Source organism: Vanessa atalanta, chromosome 4 (genome assembly GCF_905147765.1).
Source record: "Vanessa atalanta chromosome 4, ilVanAtal1.2, whole genome shotgun sequence".
In the NCBI taxonomy this organism is placed as follows: Eukaryota; Metazoa; Arthropoda; class Insecta; order Lepidoptera; family Nymphalidae; genus Vanessa; species Vanessa atalanta.
The window spans coordinates 10,527,642-10,550,812 of record NC_061874.1 but is presented as its reverse complement, the minus strand read 5'-3'; the positions used below and the strand labels follow the sequence as shown (position 1 = coordinate 10,550,812).

The following is a 23,171-nucleotide window of genomic DNA, read 5'->3' as shown; positions in this document are numbered from 1 at the left end:
AACGAAGGCTTTATCTTCATTTGCAAAATCGCTACTCATACCTGGCCGAATGAAAAAAGTTATCGATTTAGTAGAACACATTCTCATCAAATAATATGAAACGCTTAGTGTAATTTGATCTCAGTACTTCAGTAGCGTACACATATCACATATCATACTTTTATCAAAGAGTAACAACTTTTCAAATCAACTTTATGTATTTCCTGAAATTTCACTTTACATACATATATATTTTTTATTTAGTTACGAATTTCTACATACTTTTGTTTATCTTGTATTTATTCAATGCAGTTTTTAAATTCTATTTAACTATATATAATTTAGTGAAACAAAGTTATGGTAGTCGATACTTTGTAATAATATTAAATATATATAATCTGTTTTGTGAGTTTTGTTAGTTTAGTATTACTTTTGTTTTGACTTTGAGAGGAGGGACTGTCAAATGTGTTAAGTAGATAACCGAGCTGCCGTAGGTTTCTCGTGCTGAATATTCGAGAAATAAACATTAATTCTTCAATAACATTAAAAATTGTTTAAAATGGCCCACTACAAAGGTGCAGCTTCAGAAGCTGGCAGAGCCATGCATTTAATGAAGAAACGAGAAAAAGCACAACAAGAAATAGAACTACGAAAAAAGAAGATTGAAGAGGATTTAAAGATAGATAATATCGAAAACAAATTCGCTACACATTATGATGCAGTGGAACAACAATTAAAAAGTTCTACTATTGGCTTAGTAACTCTTGATGAAATGAAAGCCAAACAAGAACATATAGTTCGAGAAAGGGAGAAAAAGTTAGCCCAAAAGAAAGCGGAAAAAGAGAAGGAACGTCAAAAAGAAATAGAAGCTAAACAGGCCCAAAAAAATAAACAAAAAAGACAAGTAAATTAAAACTGCAACAAAAAGTATTTTTATTTTTTATATATAATTATATTTAATGTTGTAATTTTTTTTCAGATTCAAGCTCTTTCTTTTGATTTAAATGAAGATGAAGAAGAAGATGTAGAAGACGAAGAAACGCCAGAAACTACTTGGCGAGACAAAGATGAAACAGTATGTTAATTTTTTTTATATTATATTACTTTTCTAATGATAGTTTGAATTCATCATTTATTTTGACATACTTTTTAACAATAAATAGACTAAGTTAGTAAAAACCAGCCAATAATGTCATTTACAGGTATGTAAAAAAATTAAAAAAAATCCAGATGTAGACACATCATTTTTACCTGACAGAGAACGAGAGGAAGCTGATTTGAAATTAAGGGAGGAGCTCAGATTAGAGTGGGTCATGACTCAAGCGAGCCTTAAGGATGAGCCAATTACTGTTACATTCAGCTACTGGGATGGATCCGGCCATAGAAGAAATGTCACATTAAAAAAAGGTATGCAATCAGTTTGACTATGTCAATCATCCTCACTTCAAGAAAGAGTCCAAAATCCCACACCCCATAACAACACAAATAATATAAATCTATACTTTAGTAAATAAATAAATTTGAGACCAATTTAGCTATTAGTAAAATGTATGTTGTAAACAAAATACGGTTCCCTGGGAAAGTTTATTATTGATTTCTTTACCTTAGTTTAGAAATTTGCCAGGCAGACCCTTCCCTATAATTTGCAAACCCTAGATTTATATAACACTTACTGGGAACTTAATCAATAAAAACAACCTTTTTATTTACATTTGGTTTTATTTAATAAAACAAAAATAAGTAACATCATTTTTATCTACAATTCTACAGACATTATTAAACTTTAAATAAATTGTAACTATGCTGAAATACATTTCAGGTAATTCTATATATCAATTCCTTCAAAGATGTTTGGATACACTTAGGCCTGAGTTTAGTGAACTGAAAACAGTATCAGCTGATCAACTTATGTATGTAAAAGAAGACCTGATATTGCCGCATCATTATACATTTTATGACTTTATTGTTACAAAGGTATGTAGTTAGGTATTTGTCTTTCTTATTAAATTAGTGCATGTATTTAGAGATCAACATATTATGTTAGACAACTTTTGCAAAAATATATTATTTTTAATAAATAAGGATATCAATATTTTTATAAAAAAATACACTAATGTCGTTTAGAAAAACAAAGACAAAATCTTACTTAAGTGTTTCTCGATACTTAATAAAATCCACATTGTTAACAAAAATATATGCAAGCGAAAGCTTGAAAGAAAAATAAATTTTCTTTTTCAAAAATTTATTTTTGTAAAGGTTAAGATCAAGTAAATATGATTATTTGTATGGTATATATTGGTTCTGATGTGCACATTAGATGAAAATCTCTTATAATGCTTACTTTAAAACTTATTTTAAAACAACTGTTTATATTAAAAGGAAAACATTGAATGTCTATTGATTTGTTTTATTATTTGAATTTTGTACCTAAAATGAATATTATTTTGTAGGCAAGAGGTAAGAGTGGTCCCCTATTCCAATTTGATGCCTCAGATGATATACGATTAGTGAATGATGCAACTCAAGAAAAACAAGATTCACATGCTGGAAAAGTACTTTTAAGGTTAGTAAAATATTTTGTTGCGGTAAATTTGTATAAGGTAACAAAACAACTCATTTTTAACTTCCTAAAATGTCTTATGTAATAATACTGAAAAACCCTACTTATTATTAAAATTACTTTAAAAAAAAAACAGTTTCTGTTTCTCCTGTATATTTGTTGGTATTATACATGCCATTAAAATAAATCAATAAATATAAGTCTATGTGGGAAGTACGTAATTATATTAAGATAGTCCTTGAGTATTTTTTCTCTGTAAATTCAACTTAATATATATTTGTACTTTATCTTAAAAATGCCTTTCCATAAAATAAAATATATCTTTATTATATTATAATTTTCCATTATTACAGATCGTGGTATGAAAGAAACAAACATATCTTTCCTGCATCTAGGTGGGAACCCTATGATCCAACTAAAACATATTCCAAATATACAATTAAAGGAAAATAAGATACAGTAGTAATTACATACATGTATAGTATACATACAGTATACATTGTATACTAAAAAACTAGTGTGACAATGTTATTACTGGACAGTGAATTAACCGATGATTGTCATAAATATTAATTTAAATGCTAGTTTAATTATCAAATAAGTTATTATTATATTAAAACATTAAAGTAGTTTGTAATTTTTAAGTCTCTTTTTTGTTTCTTATCTGTGGCTAAGAAAATATCCATTGGGTATGAACCCACAAACTTTTATTAGGAATCAGGTGTCCTAACCACTGGGTCATCTTGGTTATGTTTTTTTTAGTGTTTTCTATTCAATTTCAGTTTAATGCAATTAGGAAATTAAGCTATTACATTTATTATAAAACTGATAAATCCTAATGTTTGAAAATACTCATACGAGATAGATATGAAAAAGATATAAATGTCTGTTCATAAGGACTTATGTACAAACAAACAGATTACACTTTATGGAACTCAAAAATCTTTGAAAATCATCAAAACTTAAACTTTTAAAGTATTTTCTGAATAGAGTTTACAATTAATAGTCAAAGAAAAATAATAATCTATTTATTAATAAATAAAATCAATAACTTATTTAAATTGCTAAGGAATTTCAAACCCAAAATCTTCATACTATACAAGATCAGCAATTATGCATTATATCTCACATGAAGTCTCTTTCCCATCATATAACATAAATAATTATAGTCTAAAAGCTAATAATTTTTTCCAGCTCCTGCCATTTCTTATTTTCTAATTTTTTCAAAAAATTCTGTTGAACAGGACTGTTTTCTTTTTCTTCTGGTAATGGTGGTGCATGTCTTTGGAAATGTATGATGGCACCCAATAGGTTCCATATTGTAAATTCTGGCCATAAAACATCAGTGAAGTAAAGAACTGTATTAGATACCTGTAAATGAAAAAAAGGACAAAATAAGCATATTGAAAACATATCACTGATTTTAACACAACTTACTTTTTGTACTTACGTTATGTACCTAATTTGGATAGAATATTGAAATAAAGTTGTATTCAAGAACAAACATACAAAGAAAAATGCTGCTTTTTTTATATGAACCAACTAAAAGTTTAAAACATGATTGATTTGTTTGTTGAATGGCTTAGGAGCAGATAGAACAAATATTCATTTTAATAGATTCATTAACCTACCCTGCGAGAAATATCTTTTTTCAGCAAGTAAACTTAGTGCATTTTTTATTGTAGTGTGATCCAGTATACAAGTTATCAAATAAAATTCATTCATGTTTATAAATTAAGGAGAAACATTACATGCACACAACATTTATCATATGATAAAAAAAACAATCTCTTACATTAATATTATAGTTAGTTTTAATTCCTTTTTTTGTGATATATATTATTTTTATATAAATTCATACACAAAGCGGGTGAAGTAATTATAGAAGTAAAACCTGCCTTATTTTTAGTATAGTAATAAGTTGTTCTAGTATAAGTACAATTAATAAATTGTGATGTTTATAAATATTAAAAAAATTATTTTACCTGCCATAGCATGAAATCAGAAAGTCTGACTTCACCAGAAGTTCTTACTAATAGTTCAGGTGCTCCAAGGTCCAATGTTTGTGTGATTAGGTCTTCGTCGATATCATCAGGTGAAAGATCATTATTCTGAACGCTATCTACAATATGTGAAGCAGCTCTACTTATTTCATCACGACCTATAAAAACATCAATGTTAATTTATATTATAATAAACTGATATTCAAATGAAAACTTGGGATAGTACATAAAATATATACCTGTATAAGAATATGCTATATTTAGGCGAAGTTTATTATTATTCTTAGTGGCCAACATTGCCTTAGACAAAATTACTTGCAAATCACTAGGCAGAAGAGACAAACGTCCCGCAATATGTAACTTCACTCCCCATTCATTTATCTGATCACTGTTTGCAGAAAAACATTAATTGTAAAATAAATAGAGATTATTCATATAGTAATATACATAAGAAAAATTTAAATTAAAAAAAATAAACGTACATTTCATCCAAGAACCTCTTAAATTTGTCACGAGCTAAGTCCATCAAAGCATCAACTTCTTCAGTGCTTCTCTTATAATTTTCAATACTAAATGCATAGACTGTCACTTCAGGAATACCAAGATCTAAACACCACTGAAATTATTTAATTCTGTTTTACACTTAACTTTATTACCTTAAAATATATATATAAAAAATAATATATATTAATTCATAATACCTTCAAAGTTTCTGAAAGCTTATCAAATCCTTTAACATGACCAGCACTGCAGTTTACACTTAACTTTTTTGCATAACGACGGTTACCATCCATTATAAATGCTAAATGTTGTGGTACTCGTCCATTCTTAATAACTTTTATGCAAAATAATTGAAAAAATGATATGCAATTTTGTTTTATCCATGTCGCCATTATATTTTTGTTTCAAAAATCTTAATAATTTTATTAAATATTTCTCTTTAAAACTGAACTGTCTATACTTTGTAAGAATATAATTATTTTCAGTACCACCTTATAGAATCTATGTTATGTTCGATAATATGCTTATTTATTGTTACTGCAATTATTATTAATCAACTTATTTTACAGTTATTTACCCGAGGTATGTATTTGTATTATGTATTTGGCAATTAAATTAACATGTAAACGTGGATTACCAAATGTTTTTTAATCAATTATTTGTTCGTTTTGTTACTTTCATTTTTATCTATAAGAATTTTTCTATATTTGATCACTATTCACAAATTCACTATTCAGTATCAGTTTATAATTGACCTGACGTATGTCAAAATGTCAATGTCAATTGTCTTTGTCACTAGCTTATCGCTAGCAGGTACACGTAACATAAACACGTATGTTGTGATTTTATACTTTTTGGTGTAAACTGCCAACTTCTCAGTTCTACACGTAGATTGTACATCTTAGAGATTTGGGAACACTATACTCATTACAGTGGAACACTTTGATATTATTTTACAAAGAAAAAAAAATAGGATCCCTAATAAAAAGTATATATAAGTTAGTTAAACCTATTCATTGATACTATTCCAATAAACTTAAAATGCAAGCATGGTACCTCTTCTACAAGTTGATGAAATTTTGAATTTGGTTGACTTCTTCTGAGTTCTGATCTGATCATTCCTTTCATAACTAAGATATACCTGATCATTTTTAAGATGATATTCCTAAGTATAGAATAAATATAATAGTGGTGGTGACCACTGGTACCACACTGGTACCACCCACTCATCAGATATTCTACCGCCAAACAGCAGTACTCAGTGTTGTTGTGTTTCGGTTTGGAGGGTGAGTGAGCCAGTGTAACAGGCACAAGATACATAACATCTTAGTTCATTCCTTAATTTTTTTTTTTATGGCATTGGTTGGCGGACGAGCGTATGGGTCACCTGATGATAAGTGGTCACCACCGCCCATAGACAAAAGCGCTGTAAGAAATATTAACCATTCCTTACATCACCAATGCGCCACCAACCTTGGGCACTAAGATGTTATGTCCCTTGTGCCTGTGATTACACTGGCTCACTCACCCTTCTAACCGGAACACAACAATACAGTGTACTGTTATTTGGCGGTAGAATAACTGATGAGTGGGTGGTACCTACCCAGACGGGCTTGCACAAAGCCCTACCACCAAGAATATATTAACTATTCCTTACATAAATGTAAGGAATGGTTAATATTTCTATTGCCTATGGGTGGTAGTGACCACTAACCATCAGGTGACCTATTTGCTCGTCCTATCGATATCATAAAAAAAAAACCAATAATTTAAATATTTATCTTAGCTGAATGTGCATTTTTGTCCTATATTTTAGTTAAGGTTTATTCGACTATCACTTCGACTACGCATTTAAAACAATTAAACCAAGAAATAAATATAAACAATTATAAATTGGGCTGTGTATTTCAATAATTTTTCCCTTCTCAAGAACAAATAAACAAACAAAACTAATAATTTTAATTTTTGACATATTCTATCAAGTATCAACTATTTTACTTGTCAAATGTCAATTTTTGTGTCGCCTTCGCCGATGTCGGCGTTATAAACGAGAATATTGCAAAATATTGTGCTGGTGTAATTAACAAAGAAGTAAAATATATATATAAATAATAATATATATAATCATCCAATATGAATAATATTTTTAAACTTAAGCTTACAGCTCTCGGCCATCCGAATCCGGTAGGATTTAATTCTGAAGGTATAGTAGTCATAACCAACGTTATTAGTATTTATGCGATTGAGAAAATCAATTGTAATTAACATTTAAATCCTTTTAAAAAACAGATGAAAAAGAATATAGGAGTGTTGTCTTATGGCTAGAAGATCAAAAAATTAGACATTACAAAATTGAAGAAAGAGAGGGCTTGAGAAATATTGAGTCTGATAAATGGAAGGATGCGTACAATACGTATCAAAGGGATTTAGTTAGTCCAGTTGTTGAAGGAACACTTAATGAACAGTTAAACTGGTTATTGTCATATGCAGTAAGATTAGAATATGCTGATAATGGTAAGCAAAACTCAACTAGTATGTCATCATAATAAGTAATCTTATTTTATTTATTTTACAAAACATGTAAGAGTACCTATGAAAATATGACACTTATAAAAATAATAAGTAAGTTTATACTTCTATATTTTCGATAGTAGTTTTAATTTGTAAAATATGGATTTAAATCTCATTTTTTTTAATCTTACTGCTAAAACTATTGTTTTAGTACATTATTTAAATTATATTAAAATCAATGTAAGACTGTATAACCTTATAGCTGTTTATTATTACTTATTAAAATTTGTGTTTTTCAAAATGGTGTTTTCAGTTACAAAATATAAAGATGTAAAAGTGGAACAACCAAAACAGTCTGCTCCAAATGTAGTTTCATCTAACCCATTGGACAATCTAGACTGTAAGTATGTTAACATGTCTTTATTCTGACAATAATAAAAAAAATGTGTTATATATTTTCTACAATATAATTTTTTTTTAATTGTTATTATTAGAAAGGCAAACAATGGGATGGATAAATTATCTAAGTTCATTTCTGGCATTGTAACATTGACTCATTCCTTGTGACATGAAAAGTATTCAACTATGTATCTATGAAATAAATTGTATTGTGTAATTTAATTTTAAAACTATTCGTGTATTGTATTTCAGTTGACAGCCCTGCATTTAAAGCTGGAGTTGAAAGGATTTGTGCTTTAACTGGAGTGGGACCTCATTCGGACCCTAAAGTTCGTCTGTCTGCTGTAGCTAAGATCTTAAAGACAGCCCCTCACCCAGATTTTCCGAAGAATGAATTCAACATGGTACAACAGCCAGTTGATGTCTTGAAGCTTCTTTTCATACAAGATCTTAGAGAATTACAAACAAAAATTAATGAAGCTTTGGTGGCTGTACAAACAGTCACTGCTGATCCTCGCACAGATACATCTTTGGGCAAAGTTGGGAGATAAATTTGTTTTATAAATGCAATTAAAATCAAGTTAAATAAAAAATATATGTAATCTATGTATGCTTCATATGACTAGGATTATTTAATTTTTTTGGCAAATTGTTTTTTGTTGTTACAAAAACAGAAATAGTTTTTTAATTATAGCACATGTAATATATTACCAAAATTAAAATGCTTATTAACAGAAATTATTGACTTTGGTCATATTGTTAAAAGGGCCTATTTAATCGAATATATTATATGAGTACAGCTTTGATAAGGTCTCTTATTTTTGATGAGAAGATTTTTTTAAGAGAATTTTATACTATAATTTGATTAAATAAATACACTTAACTGTATTTAAGGTTTATTTCTTTCTAGTCTTAACAATATTTAAAAAAAAATGCATTACAATAAGGATATATCCTTAAACTAGGATTTTTATTTATTTCAGCAATGGGAGCAATATATCAATTGCTTTGACATTTTTTGTTTTATTTCAAAATATTTTTATACATTAACAACAAAATGTTAATTGGAAAAAAACTTAATCAAATTGTTCTGTGTAATAACCAATTCACTAAACTACAAGTTAACCAACATTCATAAAGCTATATTATACACAACATAGAATCAAGTTTTTGAGTTTCAATGCATGCCACCACCCTTCTCTAGCATCTGTGCAAATCTATTTGTGATGAGTAGAGACACATCGATAAATCTCTCGACACAATTAGTGAGGCATGTTTCTGTTCTTGAATCCAACTTTGAACCAGGCTTGTCGACACACTTGTCCCAGCAGAAGTCATTAAATTCATGAATCTATAATAAATATTTTTATGTATTTCATATGGAATATTAAGTTTCTCAAGCTATTACTTTTTATTAATAATATATCTGGTGTGAGTGCTTTAAATATTATAAATTGAAAAATATATTTCTGAGGTATATTAAATATTTATTCACTATACATATTTAAGATAGTCCAAATAATTGGATTTTTATAATAAAATTAAAAGGACAGAAGAGGAACACCATGGTCTGATGCAATATTACATAATTGCACAAGAACTGAGCATGCCCATAACTTACTTTTTTAGATATGACATTGATAAATTAATAGAATAGTTTATACATAGTTTTAAACCATGACTTGAGTTACATAATATAAACCTAGTTATTGAAATTATTTCGCATCATTTTAAATAAATAATATTAATTTGTAACTAAAATATTTATGAAATTTTAGATTGTATTTTAACATACAATTTCCAATGGTATTCATTTTTTTTTTTATTTTAATGTTTTTTTAAAAATTATAAACTTCTGCAACTTTTTAAAATTATCATAAAAACCAAAATAAATATAACATCTTTATATGAAATGTCTCGAACGACGAAATGAAATTAAGATTATGCTAGAAAATCTTGCTTTCACAATAATAACAAATTGTAAAGGTCGGTTTAAATATGTATGACTTTTTTGAAATTACCCTTACTTAAGTTACTACTTAAAATAAATTTCAAATAATTGATATTATTATATTAAAATTACTAAAGTACCTGAGCATGGAATTGAGCTTTCTGCTTTTCTACTAACAAAAAATCTTGTAGTTCCGAATCTTTTCCGGCTGAAAAGTCCGATAAGTCAGTCATTTTGTAATTTATAATAAATTTAATTTATTACAGGGTTTTCGCTTTTCTTTTTGGCTATAATAAATGCTAGGTAAGTTTTAGGTTAGAACCACAGATTTCAACAAAATTTCAAAAGCTTCAGACATCAATTTGTTATTTGACAAATTATATTCAACAGTGTTGTCATAATTTTTTTAAAATTATAATAAAAATTTCAGGATTTTAGTTAGAAGAATCGGTAACAACAACTGGGAATTAATTATATAAACTATTCAGCTATGTTTAAAATAAGATCCCGCAAATACAAGCACTTCAAGAAAATTTAAGAAATCGTACTTTTGACGAAGTTAAAAGCGAAACTATTTTTTTATTATTCACTTTATTATTTCCTTCACATTCTATAGGTCATATTTTTTTTTACTTATTCCTCATTATTAGTAGATTAGCTAGCTTATGAAACGTCTTGTAACACAAAAATTTGCTCCCGGAAGTGAACAATAGCAACATTATTTAATATCGTAAGCAACATATAACAAAAAGATTAAATTGGAAACAGCAGATGTTTAAGATTTTTTTTTAATTGAAATAAATTGCGATTATTGTTTTAAGTATATTATCTTTTACAATCCATTTTTATTAATGAAATTAAGTATTTTATCACTAAGAGTCTTCCGTTTATCTTCAGAAAATATATAATCACATGATCGAAGGCTTATTCTGGCTAGCTTCGATGGATCTATTCCAAAAGTTTCAGCACAAATACGATATTCCTGCGAAAGCGATGTTGCAAAGACTCCTTTATCATCAGTCTAAAAAATAAATTTATTAGGAAATATTAATACAGATATTGCTGGATATTTCAAATGAGGAATATGTAGTAGAGCATATTTCCAGTTGACTACGAATCTCATCAGTTATTTTCAATTTAGGGAGGTGTGCCGAGTATACTCTGAATGTAGTTATAGAACTCCAACTCACACTCTAGCAGTTTACACTGTATCGATTCGGAAAAAGAGTAGGCATGTTGGATTAAACTATCTATACAAGCAAATTTTTTTAATCATTTGACATTAAATCCTTATTCAATCAAAATCCCCTTTCCCTTCTCCTTCAGTTTGTAAATATTCATAAGAAATAACTAAAGAATAACACTTACACATATAGTTATAGGAATATTTGCATTATAAAGTTCTTTAAAATGATGTGAACTGTAATCTGGAGTTGATTTTGTACTGACATTACTTGTTAAGCAAACCTCTGAAACATATTTAATATATTATTGTAATATCAAAATGGTTAATTTTACACAAAATCATACTAACCAACAGGTATCTGTGATTTGCACAATAATTGCCATGTCTCATCATTGCCACCATATAGAGGATGTATACAAACTGCATGGCCAATACGTTCTGGTTTAAATTTAAGCATTTCTATAACTTCTTGGGGATTGCATATTTCGCCACAATGTAATGTTATCTGAAAAGAAGAGAATTTGTATAAAATTTAAGAGTGACAAAATATATTGTATAAATTTTAATTGTGTTTGAACATCAAGTTCAAGGTTTTTTAAATAGAAAGGTCTATCTCTTGCTTTCATCATTGATATAATGTGTGAAAGTTAAAGCAGCATTTAATAGGTAATGCTATACAAGTTTACTAAAAATTCAACAACTTGTTTGTAAGAGTAATATCTAAATCAAACTAATATAATATTCATTTTACTTTTAAACCAGCTTCCCTTGCTTTTGTTAAGACTGGTACAAAATGTTGGAATTTACCAACAGCCGGATTTCCACTTAATTCAATACCAACAACTAAATCTGGATACTTTTTGTGATATTCAATTGCCAAGTCTGTTATGATATCTATTTCTTGTTGGTGACTACTCCTATTTATGGATATTATAAGACATGCTATAATTGAGGCAGTATTATTTCTGTAAAATGCATATCATATTACATAATTGTTTGTAAAATATGAATTGAATAATAGTTGTTCTTAATTAAGATTAATGTGATTTACTTCAATGTTTGAATAATTGCTTCTATATATTGTTTATAGGACATGTGCAAGGTTTCCTTAGGTGTGCTTCTTAATTCAATATAACAGCAACCATCATCTTCAAATTCTTGGAGAGTCAGAGCCGTTGCCATAGCTAGTGTTTGCGGAATACTTGTCAGTTCATGCGCTATGGCAAATAATGGAAAAACTCTGTAAAAGTTTTAAAGAGTTAACCAAAATCCAAATTAAATAAATGAATATTAGTTTGTTCTAAAAAACTTACTCAGATAAATTTTTTGAATCACCAGAACTCATTTGAAATTCGTCTAGAAAAGCGTTAGATTTATCTGTCATGCCTAAATCTGCGAGGCATCGCTGCAGCTGGAGCATTGTAGAACGGCTTAGTGAACCATTTAAGTGAGCGTGTAATTCCTATAAATATAGTTAAAGTTATTATTATTTTCACGTTTCACGTTGAAAACATATCATTCAATACTCACAATTTTAGGAACATCGTGACAAAAAGTAACGACATCCATTTTTGCGTTTTCTTCAAATGTATTTGTTAATAATTATTGTGAACTATTTTTTATGTGCGACTGCCTTTAAATTTCAAATTTTCACTCTTCCCTATGTAAAGTATGTAGTATATAAAAACTTCCTACAGAAGATCTACTCTATAAGTTGATTCTAGATCTATGTTTATGTCAATTGTTAGTCGACTCAAAAATAATATTATCATTATAATTTTGCATAATTATTATAAAAGTAAAGTGTAATTTTTATCTTATCATCAAATTAATCAAAAAACAAATATATATATTTTTTTAACGCTCTTGTTATTGACATTAGAATCTCATTATTCTCGTTTTGAAGCTAAAGCCGTCTTAAAGACTACATGTACAGACTATAGTGCACATAGCGCCATGTATTAAATATAAATTAATTAATAGACCACCGCATGCCACTGACTTCGTTGTGCTGCCGTGGTGGCAGTTTTACTTTTTATTATGCGATGCTGTATATCGTTTATATGCGCCGCTAGATTTGAATTTAATATAAGTTGACAATAAAAGTGAGGAAACGTATCAATTACAAAGTAAAACATTTGGAATATTAGCATATTGTTATTGATTATTTTACATTTTCTATGAATATAATAAAATAAATCATTAAGTTATGTAATAATTTTTTTAACGCAACTTAACTTTTTTATTGCGAATCATTCGTAGCTGCTTTTAAACATGACATTTATCGCATGTGTGGCTCTAACTTATAGATTTTTTTTTTACTGACAGTGACTTCATTCACTAGTTCATTCATTCTTGATTTTTCTTTCTGTCAAATATGAAAATATAAGTTTAAATTATTGATATGAAAAAATATTTGACACTATTGACAAAAGGGTTAAACAAATAATACACAGAAGAAAGCATAATATTATATTAAAAAATATGACAAGAATATGCATTTTTATTACTTTTATGTCGGTTATGCTTGTTAATAGTGAACAAAATACGCCAATAGTTGTAACAACATGGAATTTCGTTAATTCTACTATCACCGGTAAATATTAATTATTTGTCGGTAATGATTTTTACTTATACTAAATAGTTTAGTTAATATTATTTTTTTTTTTTATATCAGCTTGGAACATTCTTAAGCAAGGCGGTTATTCCCTTGATGCAATAGAAAGGGGAACTTCAATATGTGAAGAACAGCAATGCGATGGAACCGTAGGTTTTGGAGGAAGTCCAGATGAAGACGGTGAAACAACATTGGACGCTCTTATAATGGACGGGTATTTAATTATCTTGTATATATTAAAAAACAAAATAAAATTAGCAAATAAATGTTTCACAACATTGTGAGAGAAACATTTATTTTAGATTACCTTACTATTCGAATTGTATTTAATTATGGAATTTTCTTTCTTATGTTCAGGAGAACAATGAATGTTGGTGCAGTGGGTGCACTGCGTAGAATTAAAAGAGCAGCTTCGGTAGCAAGACATGTCTTAGAGCATACAAAGCATTCCATTCTTGTTGGAGAGTTGGCAACACAATTTGCAGAACAAATGGGTTTTTATGAAGAATCTTTAACTACGCCGGATTCAAAAAGGTTATGGTTAAGATGGTATTACAGAAATCACTGTCAACCAAACTTCTGGATGGTAATTAAGAGTATTAATTGTATTAGTATGAAAGTAAAGAAATAAATAATAAATCTTTAAAAAATATATTAAATTTTATAAATGTATATAATATTGTTATCATTCAACTTATGACAATAACATATATGATAAATTCTCAAGTACTATATTTGTTGATGAGGTCAAGTGTTTTATCTTATCATAGGATGTCACACCTGATCCTGGAAAATTCTGTGGACCATACAGTAAACTTGAAAATTTTGGTCACAAGAGTGACAATTGGATACCAATGAAAATAAATAGATTCAATCATGATACTATTGGAATGGTTGCTATAGACAGGAAAGGTGATGTTGCTGCTGGAACATCTACAAATGGGGCAAAGTTTAAAATTCCTGGGTTGGTTTTTCTAATATGTAACCAAAAAATTATATGATTAATTTTTTTTTTAGCATTAGCAGCCTGTACATTTTCCCACTGCTGGGCTAAAGGCCTCCTCTCCCTTTGAGGAGAAGGTTTGGAGCTTATTCCACCACGCTGCTCCAATGCGGGTTGGCGGAATATACATGTGGCAGAATTTTGTTGAAATTAGACACATGCTGGTTTTCTCATGATGATTTTCTTTCACCGCCGAGCACGAGATGAATTATAAACACAAATTAAGCACATGAAAATTCAGTGGTGCTTGCCTGGGTTTGATCCCGAAATCATCAGTTAAGATGCACGCGTTCTAACCACTGGGCCATCTCGGCTCTTATGCTATGATTAATAATATAAATAAAAGCTGTCTCAGTAAATTGTAAGGGAATTGATTTAATTACATCTGAATTGAATTATTATATATATTACTGATTGAATCACATAGGCATTAATGTGATAGGAAACCAATGACTTAACAGTATTTTGTTGAATCAGTAAATCTGATTTTGCTCATTAAATCAAAAACCGGCAGTTCTGCTTCATTATTATATAATATAGTACATGTAAGTAAGCATTTTTTTAATAATTTATATTTTTAGACGCATAGGAGATTCTCCGATCCCAGGTGCAGGTGCTTACGCAGATAATGCTGTAGGAGGTGCCACTGCTACTGGAGATGGAGATATAATGCTTAGATTTTTGCCAAGGTATTTATTTAAAGATTCAATGAAGAAAACGTAATTATTAAGATTTATAATTATAATCGGCATGTAGCATACAGCACAAATTGAAATATACTATAGTCTAAAAGCATTTGCACTACTTTCTTTCCAAAAACAAGCCAATAATATATAATATAACAATCGTTCATATTATTTATTAAGTTAACAAATTCTTTTCAGCTTATAAAATTATTTCTAAAATAAATTATACTATACATATATTGTTGTCAATTTTGTTAACTGTAAAAATGATACGTAATATTATTGTTTTCAGTTTTCTCGCCGTCGAAGAAATGCGACGCGGCGCAACCCCAACACAGGCTGCTCGGACAGCTATAAACAGAGTAGCAACACATTATCCTGACTTTATGGGTGCGGTCATTGCTTTGAACATTGATGGAGTGTATGGAGCAGCTTGCCATGGCTTAGGAGATGTACCATTCCCATTTGTAGTTCAAGACATCACTATGAATAAATATAAAATTGAAACCGTCAATTGTTCCTGGCCATTACACTAAATTTACATCTGATACAAATCAGTCAACTTAATGTTGTTGCGATATTACGTTTTAGTTCCTGTATATATTTACTTAAGAGTAAAATTTATAATTAAATTGTAAATACATATTGTTTATATAAATAGATTTTGAGTACCGATGCAGTGATGCTTGTTCTTTTTATAGGCAACTCCTTATATAAGTATATCAAATGTATACTAAAAAAATTGGCAAATCTAAATCATTCTCCCCTGCTAACAAAGTCTTAGTCACCCCATAATAACATATTTTCAGTGGAAGGGAAGAAACGCCAAAGGACAGCCATTGGACAACCAATGTTTTATTTCTTCCAGAAAATAATATCTCCTTTGGTTTTAAGCGATTGTTTGTACTATACAAACGAAAATAGTATTATTATTTATTTTGCATCTAAATTTACATATTTTTTTTCTGAAAAAAATCTAAACCTCTATTTCCAAAAGTAACATCTTCGCTTTAGCTTTCTTTTCTTTCAACTACGGTATGACGATTTGTATTAAAAGATAATATAATACTCAAATCTTCTAATTGAACAAATTAATCTCGTGTGAAGCAAGCTTGAGTTTCCCTTGCTTAATTCTTAAGTTTTTAAGTCAAAACAAAAAATTAAGGCAAATGCAAAACCATATAAAATATGTTCTCATTCCTTCAATATTTACAAGCGCAGCATATTTTTTATAATTGACCGCCAAATTTCAAGACCACAGAGTACATCACCACTCCGTGACTTGCGTTCATGAGATCGAAAAGGTAAAATCGCGCTGCAAATTATAACGCGGGGTTTTTAGTTTTGCGGTTTAATTGCTCGCGGCACTGCAAATTAAGTAATTCGTATAAGTCGTTGTTTGATTGATATCACAATTGAAAAGGAAAACGACATTTTAGAATAGCAGCTGCTATTCTAAAATGTTGAAAATGAGGGCTTGGCATATTTCTCTTCGCAACTATTGGAGCGACATAACTTTCCATACAAAGTATTCGCTCGAAGTAATATTAAATCTGCAAATATCCGCATTAAATTACCTAACTTTATTCGCGTCTATTATTACTTAATATACCTATTTTCATATTTTTTTTTACGGTTCAAATTATATAGTAAATATCAATAATATTAAATACATCCTACATTTGATGTAGGATGTATTTAATATTATAAAATGTGAATAGATAAATGTTGGATAATTTAAAAGAAAAGTATGTCTATTTTTGGAAAATAATTTACAACCTGAGAATATAATAGAGTTTTAAGAAAAGTTGTGCTTTAGATAAATCTTTATTTTGGGATTACATAAATATATTATAATCTCGAAACGAAACTTTAACCCTGATTTATTTAATTAAAATAAATCAATCAATTAGTATTATTTTTTATTAGATCAAATTACATCGGCTTTAAATGATTGTCACAAACTTATTATATAATCTGTCTCCAATTTAATATTTTACGTTTTCATTCACTCAAACGAATGATTCTTTGAATACTAGGCAAAAAATGTTACAGTCATTCACGAAGTAAGCATCTTCGTCCATTTTGAATTTGACCGTCTTTTCAAGCTCACGGTTCAACGTAAGTACCTCCTTTCATAGTCTTTAAATGTGCTTAAATATTTTGCTCATACAAGTTTATTATTAAATAGATCGTATTAAACGATATAAAGCACGTGCTACATATTTTATGGTTCAATTTGATAAAGTGATTAATTGTAAATAACCTAATACCACGTGGTGAGTTAAATATTGATATGATGAGGCTTAAATAACTATTTCATTCGTGGTATCCTACCATAGTGCTTACACGGTGATGGCCTAAACGCGTCTGATTAATATTAATCCGTCATTGATGTATCCAGTTTTACAACATTTGATTAAATATGCCTTGTGCATTTTCCTTGCAGAATGGCGGACGCAGCTCCAGCCGGTGGACGTGGCGGTTTTCGCGGTGGCTTTGGATCACGTGGAGGCGATAGAGGACGTGGTGGTCCTCGTGGACGTGGTCGCGGCCGCGGTCGTGGTCGTGGACGCGGAAAGGAAGACCAAAAAGAATGGGTTCCAGTTACAAAGTTAGGTCGCCTTGTAAGAGAGGGAAAGATTGATAAACTGGAGAGCATTTATCTATTCTCTCTGCCTATCAAAGAATTTGAAATCATCGATTTCTTCCTTGGCGCATCCTTGAACGACGAAGTGCTTAAAATCATGCCTGTCCAAAAGCAAACTCGTGCCGGTCAACGTACACGTTTCAAGGCTTTCGTGGCGATTGGAGACAACAATGGACATATTGGACTTGGTGTTAAGTGCAGCAAGGAAGTGGCAACTGCTATTAGAGGAGCTATCATCTTGGCTAAGCTGTCTGTTCTTCCTGTGCGAAGAGGATATTGGGGCAATAAAATCGGCAAACCCCACACTGTACCGTGCAAGGTATAATATTTTTATAAATTTTTAAGTTAACATTTTATATGTCCGACACATTTAATGATGAGAGCTTAACAATCATTTCATTCGTGGTATCCTCTTGAGGCTTAGCCCATGAAGCTAAGTTGCGTCTGATTATAAAACAATAATGAATTTTATATTTTAATTCTTTGCCCTTCGTAATGTTTTTCATGTATATTTGTAGGTTACCGGCAAATGTGGTTCAGTAACGGTGCGCCTGATCCCAGCTCCTCGTGGTACCGGTATTGTATCTGCTCCAGTTCCCAAGAAACTTCTTCAGATGGCTGGAGTCCAAGATTGCTACACTTCTGCCCGAGGTTCTACTGGAACTCTTGGCAACTTCGCTAAGGCAACTTATGCAGCTATTGCCAAGACATACGCCTACCTAACACCAGATTTGTGGAGGGATATCCCATTGACCAAGTCGCCATACTCCGAATTCAAAGTCTAAACAAATGGATAAATAAATATCTTGGAATACACTTAAAACTTGTGGTTTTTTTTCATGATTTTTAAAAAAAATCCAATAAAATTATACTAAAAAATTTATAATCCTCCTGAGTTTATATGAAATAAAATACATTTCTAGCTGCTGTAGCTGTTTACCATGATGGCAAAAATGACATGTCCCAATCGAAAATTAAATCCGAATTCCTTTATTTAATTTATTAGAAGCATTAAATTTACCAATTTTCAAATTAATAACTACCAACTGTTCGGAACAATATAGCCTGATATGAGAAGCAACTGCCGCTCTATTTAATTTTTGGTCAATTTGTAATTGCTCATATATTCAAATTTCAATATAAAGAAAAAAATAGAAGTCTGTCTAGTTACAGGAGTAATTAGGTTTGTTTCTTACAGCGTTGTAGAACTATCGATAGTTTGACTATCGATAGTTGACCTCGAAAACTATTCAGGATATCGATAGTACTATCGATAGTATCGATAGCTTTCCGTGAGCAATACTATCGATAGTGGCAATACTATCGATAGTAGCAATAGTATTGCTTAGCGATACTATCGATAGTATCGATAGTTTAGGTTAAAAGTCATGGTTTTTGCAAAACTATCGATAGTATCAATAGTATTGCTCATGGGAAACTATCGATAGTATTGACACGTGACAATACTATCGATAGTCTATCGATAGTATCGCTTATACCTTAACTATCGATAGTGGACTATCGATATGCAACACTAGTTTCTTATACTAATGTTAGATGTATCGCATTTTTATCATTACTATTTTTCTGGATATACACGATATTACAGAATATATATAGAGAAGCAACAGCTGCATAAACCTAAATACCGATTCATCTATTTTTAGTATTAGAAATGTCGAATTTCTATAAAAACATTCATGGCCTATTTAACTTTTAAAAATCTTAAGAAATTACTGGGCAAATTACATCTTGTTAGACCCACTGGTCTAGGCTGTACATTGTAGTCATAATTTTAAAATTGCATTAGGTAAATAGATAAAGCCTTTTCAATGGTCATTATGGTCAATAAATAAATTATTATTATTATATTGTGAGAAAAAATGAATGTTGTTTATAATTATAACATTGGTTTTCATTCACATGTCCTTCAAATTGCGAATGAATTTACCTCCACATTGTATGGTAAAATGCATTATTCCAAACATTTTGAAATAAATCAAAAGTCAACATAAATTACTTATGAAAATGACCCATCAAGCAGGGTTTATTTATTGGTATTTAAGCCATAATATGTATCTTGTTACTGAGAAATTTATATAAATAAAACTTTATTGACATTCAATACTATAACCCTGATAATATGAATTAGTTTTGAATTGAAATGTTGCAGCAAATGTGTTGATAGAAGGAAAAGAAACTGAGGTAGAAATTAAAATACTAAATCCGAAAAACAGTAAGGCAAACTGCTAGCTTAAGTTATTTACTAACTCCATATAAATTCTAGATGGAGTGTAGCACTACAAAATAACTAAAATAAACTTTAATTGAGATATTTATATTATGTGTATATTTCTATTATAATTGCTAATAGAATACAATGAAGACCCTTCCAGCTTAAATAAAAACCCAGTTACGCTTTACTAAAATCTTTTACTTCTTTTTCAAACAAGTCTATTGTGTGGTCACATACTTTTTGTAAATCCTTAAGACCACGTTTTAATACATCAAGAGTAGGAGTTTCATGGGTTTGTATTCGGAAATGCATTTTTGATTCAGCTGGATGAGGGACTGTGTATCCACAAAATTGGACGTCTTCACTGAAACAGATAAAGATATTCTAATTGACTGATAATAATTAATCTAATTAATTAATATAATTAATCCATTCCACGTCAGTTAATTAATAATAATAAATTTTAATTAATGTAGTATTTGCTAATACTCACATTTATGCAAGTATTTTCAGTATAATCTATATTATACACATAAATGTGTGTTAAATTTTGCTTAAGATTCTAATAAAAAATTATAAATTAGTTTATTTATAGTTTTTAAAATAAATGTTCATTTAAAATAAAAAATAGTTTGACTTCCATATCACAAAACAATACTTAATAAATAATGAGACAATTTATTTCATAAATAACCCTGATTTATATATTAGCTTTATGAAATGTAATGTACATATGAGTTACTTGACGAAATTTTAGTATTTAAAATTATCTATGAATAACTTACTATTTATTTATGATACACTTCAAAGCATTTCCTAGTGTATGACTTTCATTCTGAAAAACATATGTGCGACAGGTCAGCCCTGAATCTTCGTCACCAGGAAGCTAAAATATTATGGTAATTTTTAAAACAATCGATTTATAAAACATAATTATATATTATGATTAAAACCTCGCAGTCACACACCTCTGATATTTTCATTATTATATATTCCTTAGGAAATTTGTATTCTTTGAAGCGAGAAAATTTAGCTTTCGATGAGAACCGTTCCTAGGGTTTTTATTTCATCTATTTTGTTTTACAAAAATATCCACATGCTATTGTTTTGAAATATTAAAATGTAACCTTCAAGTGTCAACTGTCAAACGTTCTTTTTAAATTATTGAATTGCTCTGGATACGAGCATTGACACCTTCCTCGTAATTAAAACTAATTTCATCTTGAAAATAAAGTAACATACGTGTCAGCGGGAAAACACGTATTTAAGAAAAACACGTGTCCGGAAATGATTTTTAATTATTTTAATGATTGAAAACTGTTTGATTATTAAATTAATAATATTTAGTGAATTCTGAGATGTTAAATTAGTCTGAAATATTTTAGCGTCCATAAACAGGTGTTATATCGTGGTGTTAATCGATTCAATCAGGGATCCGAACAGAAGTGCTCTCCACTCCACCGAATACGTTCTGAGCCGAGGTGCGATCTCATAGGACACCCTCAGGACGAACGTAACTCTCGAGCCCGAAAGGGTTCAAACTTCAAGGCTGAATCTACAAGTACTTGCCCCAACGCCCGGTGACGCTGTAAAGGCCAGTCGAGCAAACAGCACGACTACATACAAACACAAAAAAAATCGAGAGACTTGTTCGAGCTGTCGAAGCGATCGGACCTCTTCAGCTTGGAATAAATCGAATATTTCGTGCGTTTAATTTCATACTTTCGAGGATGGATAGTATAGATAGTGGAGATCCAAACCCTGACATTTCATCAGCTTTGCTGACGTCATGTTTTTTTAAAAAATAAGCTGAGACAACCTACTTCGTCAAACATTACTGTTATTTTTTAAAATAAAGAATATTATTTCTCCTATCATATAATTAGAAACATAATGTTAACAATTCCTTTATGGTATTTAATGGTATAAGCTATTAAAATAAGTCGAAAATCTTAACAAACGTCTAGAGCTAGCTTATAGAGACAATACCCACTACTGCCTAATATAAAGTTACAATAGGAATCCTCTAGATAATATTAAACAAACAGAATTATAGTCTCTGTGAACTTCAAACGAATTATATTTATATTAAAGTTAGAAGGAAAAACGACGATACTAATTATTTGATTTGGATGTTTTATAATTTAGTTATTTTCCGCTATAAACGATGCTAAAAAATGACGAGCTTTTCACTTGTACAGTAAGGTAATGAAATAGGACGACCCGTAAACAATATAATAATAGTAATACAAATTTTTATTGGTATAAAAATGATACAGTTTAATTTAAAGATGACTTCTTTTAGGCTTTATAGCCCGTGCCAGAAGTCATCGTCCTTCCATATCCAAACTTTTTTAAACAGGAATATAACATAATTTACAATATTAAGCCTTAAGTCTAAAATCTTTGAAATATCTTTAATAACATCGTTTAAAGATAGTTTTAGAGAAATAATAGCTAAATATATTATTATATAAATGTAACAGTTCAAAGTGGATGAAATTGTAAATAGGTAATACCTAATAGTAGTCTTATGTAATTTAAACTAAACGGGGAAAAGTGTAAATTGAGTTATTTGGTATGGCTATGCGAATAAAAGTAAATGCAATAGGATGACCGAATAAAGACAGTTGGAGTATGTGAAGGTTGTCATGTGTAAGATTGAATATAATTGACGGTACGTCAGATATAGAGATTAATGAAACAATTTGATGTAAATATCAGACATTATGTAATATTTAATAAAATATTTTTTTTATCTGTAAATTTGTAGGTTTTACAAAGTTAAGAACTCGAGCTTAGTTATTTAATGCCTCACAAAATGGTTCATAAATCCTTTCTCTAATTTACGAATGTAACAGAGTGCTTTAAATTTATCGTCTGAAATAA

At 29.5% G+C, this 23,171-nt stretch overlaps 8 protein-coding genes across 8 annotated transcripts; 4 read left to right on the top strand and 4 right to left on the bottom strand.

The window, feature by feature from the left end:
* Positions 1-426: 426 nt before the first annotated feature.
* On the top strand, positions 427-3,183 carry LOC125077833 (protein FAM50 homolog). Its single transcript, XM_047689919.1, has 6 exons — positions 427-883; positions 959-1,054; positions 1,182-1,386; positions 1,799-1,953; positions 2,430-2,542; positions 2,893-3,183. The coding sequence occupies exons 1-6, from the start codon at positions 539-541 to the stop codon at positions 2,990-2,992; spliced, it is 1,014 nt and encodes a 337-aa protein (XP_047545875.1). The 5' UTR covers positions 427-538; the 3' UTR covers positions 2,993-3,183.
* A 369-nt stretch (positions 3,184-3,552) lies between these two features.
* Positions 3,553-5,786, bottom strand: LOC125077834 (dehydrodolichyl diphosphate synthase complex subunit DHDDS). The gene is made up of 5 exons (XM_047689920.1): positions 5,244-5,786; positions 5,025-5,158; positions 4,782-4,930; positions 4,525-4,700; positions 3,553-3,910 (listed from the first exon to the last, which is right to left on the bottom strand). Exons 1-5 carry the CDS (start codon positions 5,433-5,435, stop codon positions 3,710-3,712), a joined length of 852 nt encoding a protein of 283 aa, XP_047545876.1. The 5' UTR covers positions 5,436-5,786; the 3' UTR covers positions 3,553-3,709.
* Positions 5,787-7,056: 1,270 nt separating this feature from the next.
* On the top strand, positions 7,057-8,841 carry LOC125077642 (RNA transcription, translation and transport factor protein). The gene is made up of 4 exons (XM_047689626.1): positions 7,057-7,246; positions 7,333-7,557; positions 7,868-7,954; positions 8,206-8,841. The coding sequence occupies exons 1-4, from the start codon at positions 7,177-7,179 to the stop codon at positions 8,502-8,504; spliced, it is 681 nt and encodes a 226-aa protein (XP_047545582.1). The 5' UTR covers positions 7,057-7,176; the 3' UTR covers positions 8,505-8,841.
* LOC125077643 (mitochondrial import inner membrane translocase subunit Tim8) lies at positions 8,838-10,253 on the bottom strand. Its single transcript, XM_047689627.1, has 2 exons — positions 10,045-10,253; positions 8,838-9,304 (listed from the first exon to the last, which is right to left on the bottom strand). The coding sequence occupies exons 1-2, from the start codon at positions 10,135-10,137 to the stop codon at positions 9,131-9,133; spliced, it is 267 nt and encodes an 88-aa protein (XP_047545583.1). The 5' UTR covers positions 10,138-10,253; the 3' UTR covers positions 8,838-9,130.
* Positions 10,254-10,528: 275 nt separating this feature from the next.
* Positions 10,529-12,974, bottom strand: LOC125077793 (adenosine deaminase-like protein). The gene is made up of 7 exons (XM_047689854.1): positions 12,621-12,974; positions 12,404-12,552; positions 12,142-12,330; positions 11,842-12,055; positions 11,439-11,595; positions 11,273-11,373; positions 10,529-10,925 (listed from the first exon to the last, which is right to left on the bottom strand). Exons 1-7 carry the CDS (start codon positions 12,657-12,659, stop codon positions 10,737-10,739), a joined length of 1,038 nt encoding a protein of 345 aa, XP_047545810.1. The 5' UTR covers positions 12,660-12,974; the 3' UTR covers positions 10,529-10,736.
* Positions 12,975-13,517: 543 nt separating this feature from the next.
* Positions 13,518-16,075, top strand: LOC125077672 (N(4)-(Beta-N-acetylglucosaminyl)-L-asparaginase). The gene is made up of 6 exons (XM_047689670.1): positions 13,518-13,686; positions 13,768-13,921; positions 14,065-14,293; positions 14,478-14,671; positions 15,292-15,399; positions 15,689-16,075. The coding sequence occupies exons 1-6, from the start codon at positions 13,575-13,577 to the stop codon at positions 15,930-15,932; spliced, it is 1,041 nt and encodes a 346-aa protein (XP_047545626.1). The 5' UTR covers positions 13,518-13,574; the 3' UTR covers positions 15,933-16,075.
* Positions 16,076-17,375: 1,300 nt separating this feature from the next.
* LOC125077879 (40S ribosomal protein S2) lies at positions 17,376-18,869 on the top strand. The gene is made up of 3 exons (XM_047689986.1): positions 17,376-17,517; positions 17,846-18,365; positions 18,565-18,869. The coding sequence occupies exons 2-3, from the start codon at positions 17,847-17,849 to the stop codon at positions 18,829-18,831; spliced, it is 786 nt and encodes a 261-aa protein (XP_047545942.1). The 5' UTR covers positions 17,376-17,517; position 17,846; the 3' UTR covers positions 18,832-18,869.
* A 1,504-nt stretch (positions 18,870-20,373) lies between these two features.
* Positions 20,374-21,403, bottom strand: LOC125077813 (probable DNA-directed RNA polymerases I and III subunit RPAC2). Its single transcript, XM_047689885.1, has 3 exons — positions 21,251-21,403; positions 21,068-21,168; positions 20,374-20,646 (listed from the first exon to the last, which is right to left on the bottom strand). The coding sequence occupies exons 1-3, from the start codon at positions 21,263-21,265 to the stop codon at positions 20,460-20,462; spliced, it is 303 nt and encodes a 100-aa protein (XP_047545841.1). The 5' UTR covers positions 21,266-21,403; the 3' UTR covers positions 20,374-20,459.
* Positions 21,404-23,171: the final 1,768 nt, after the last annotated feature.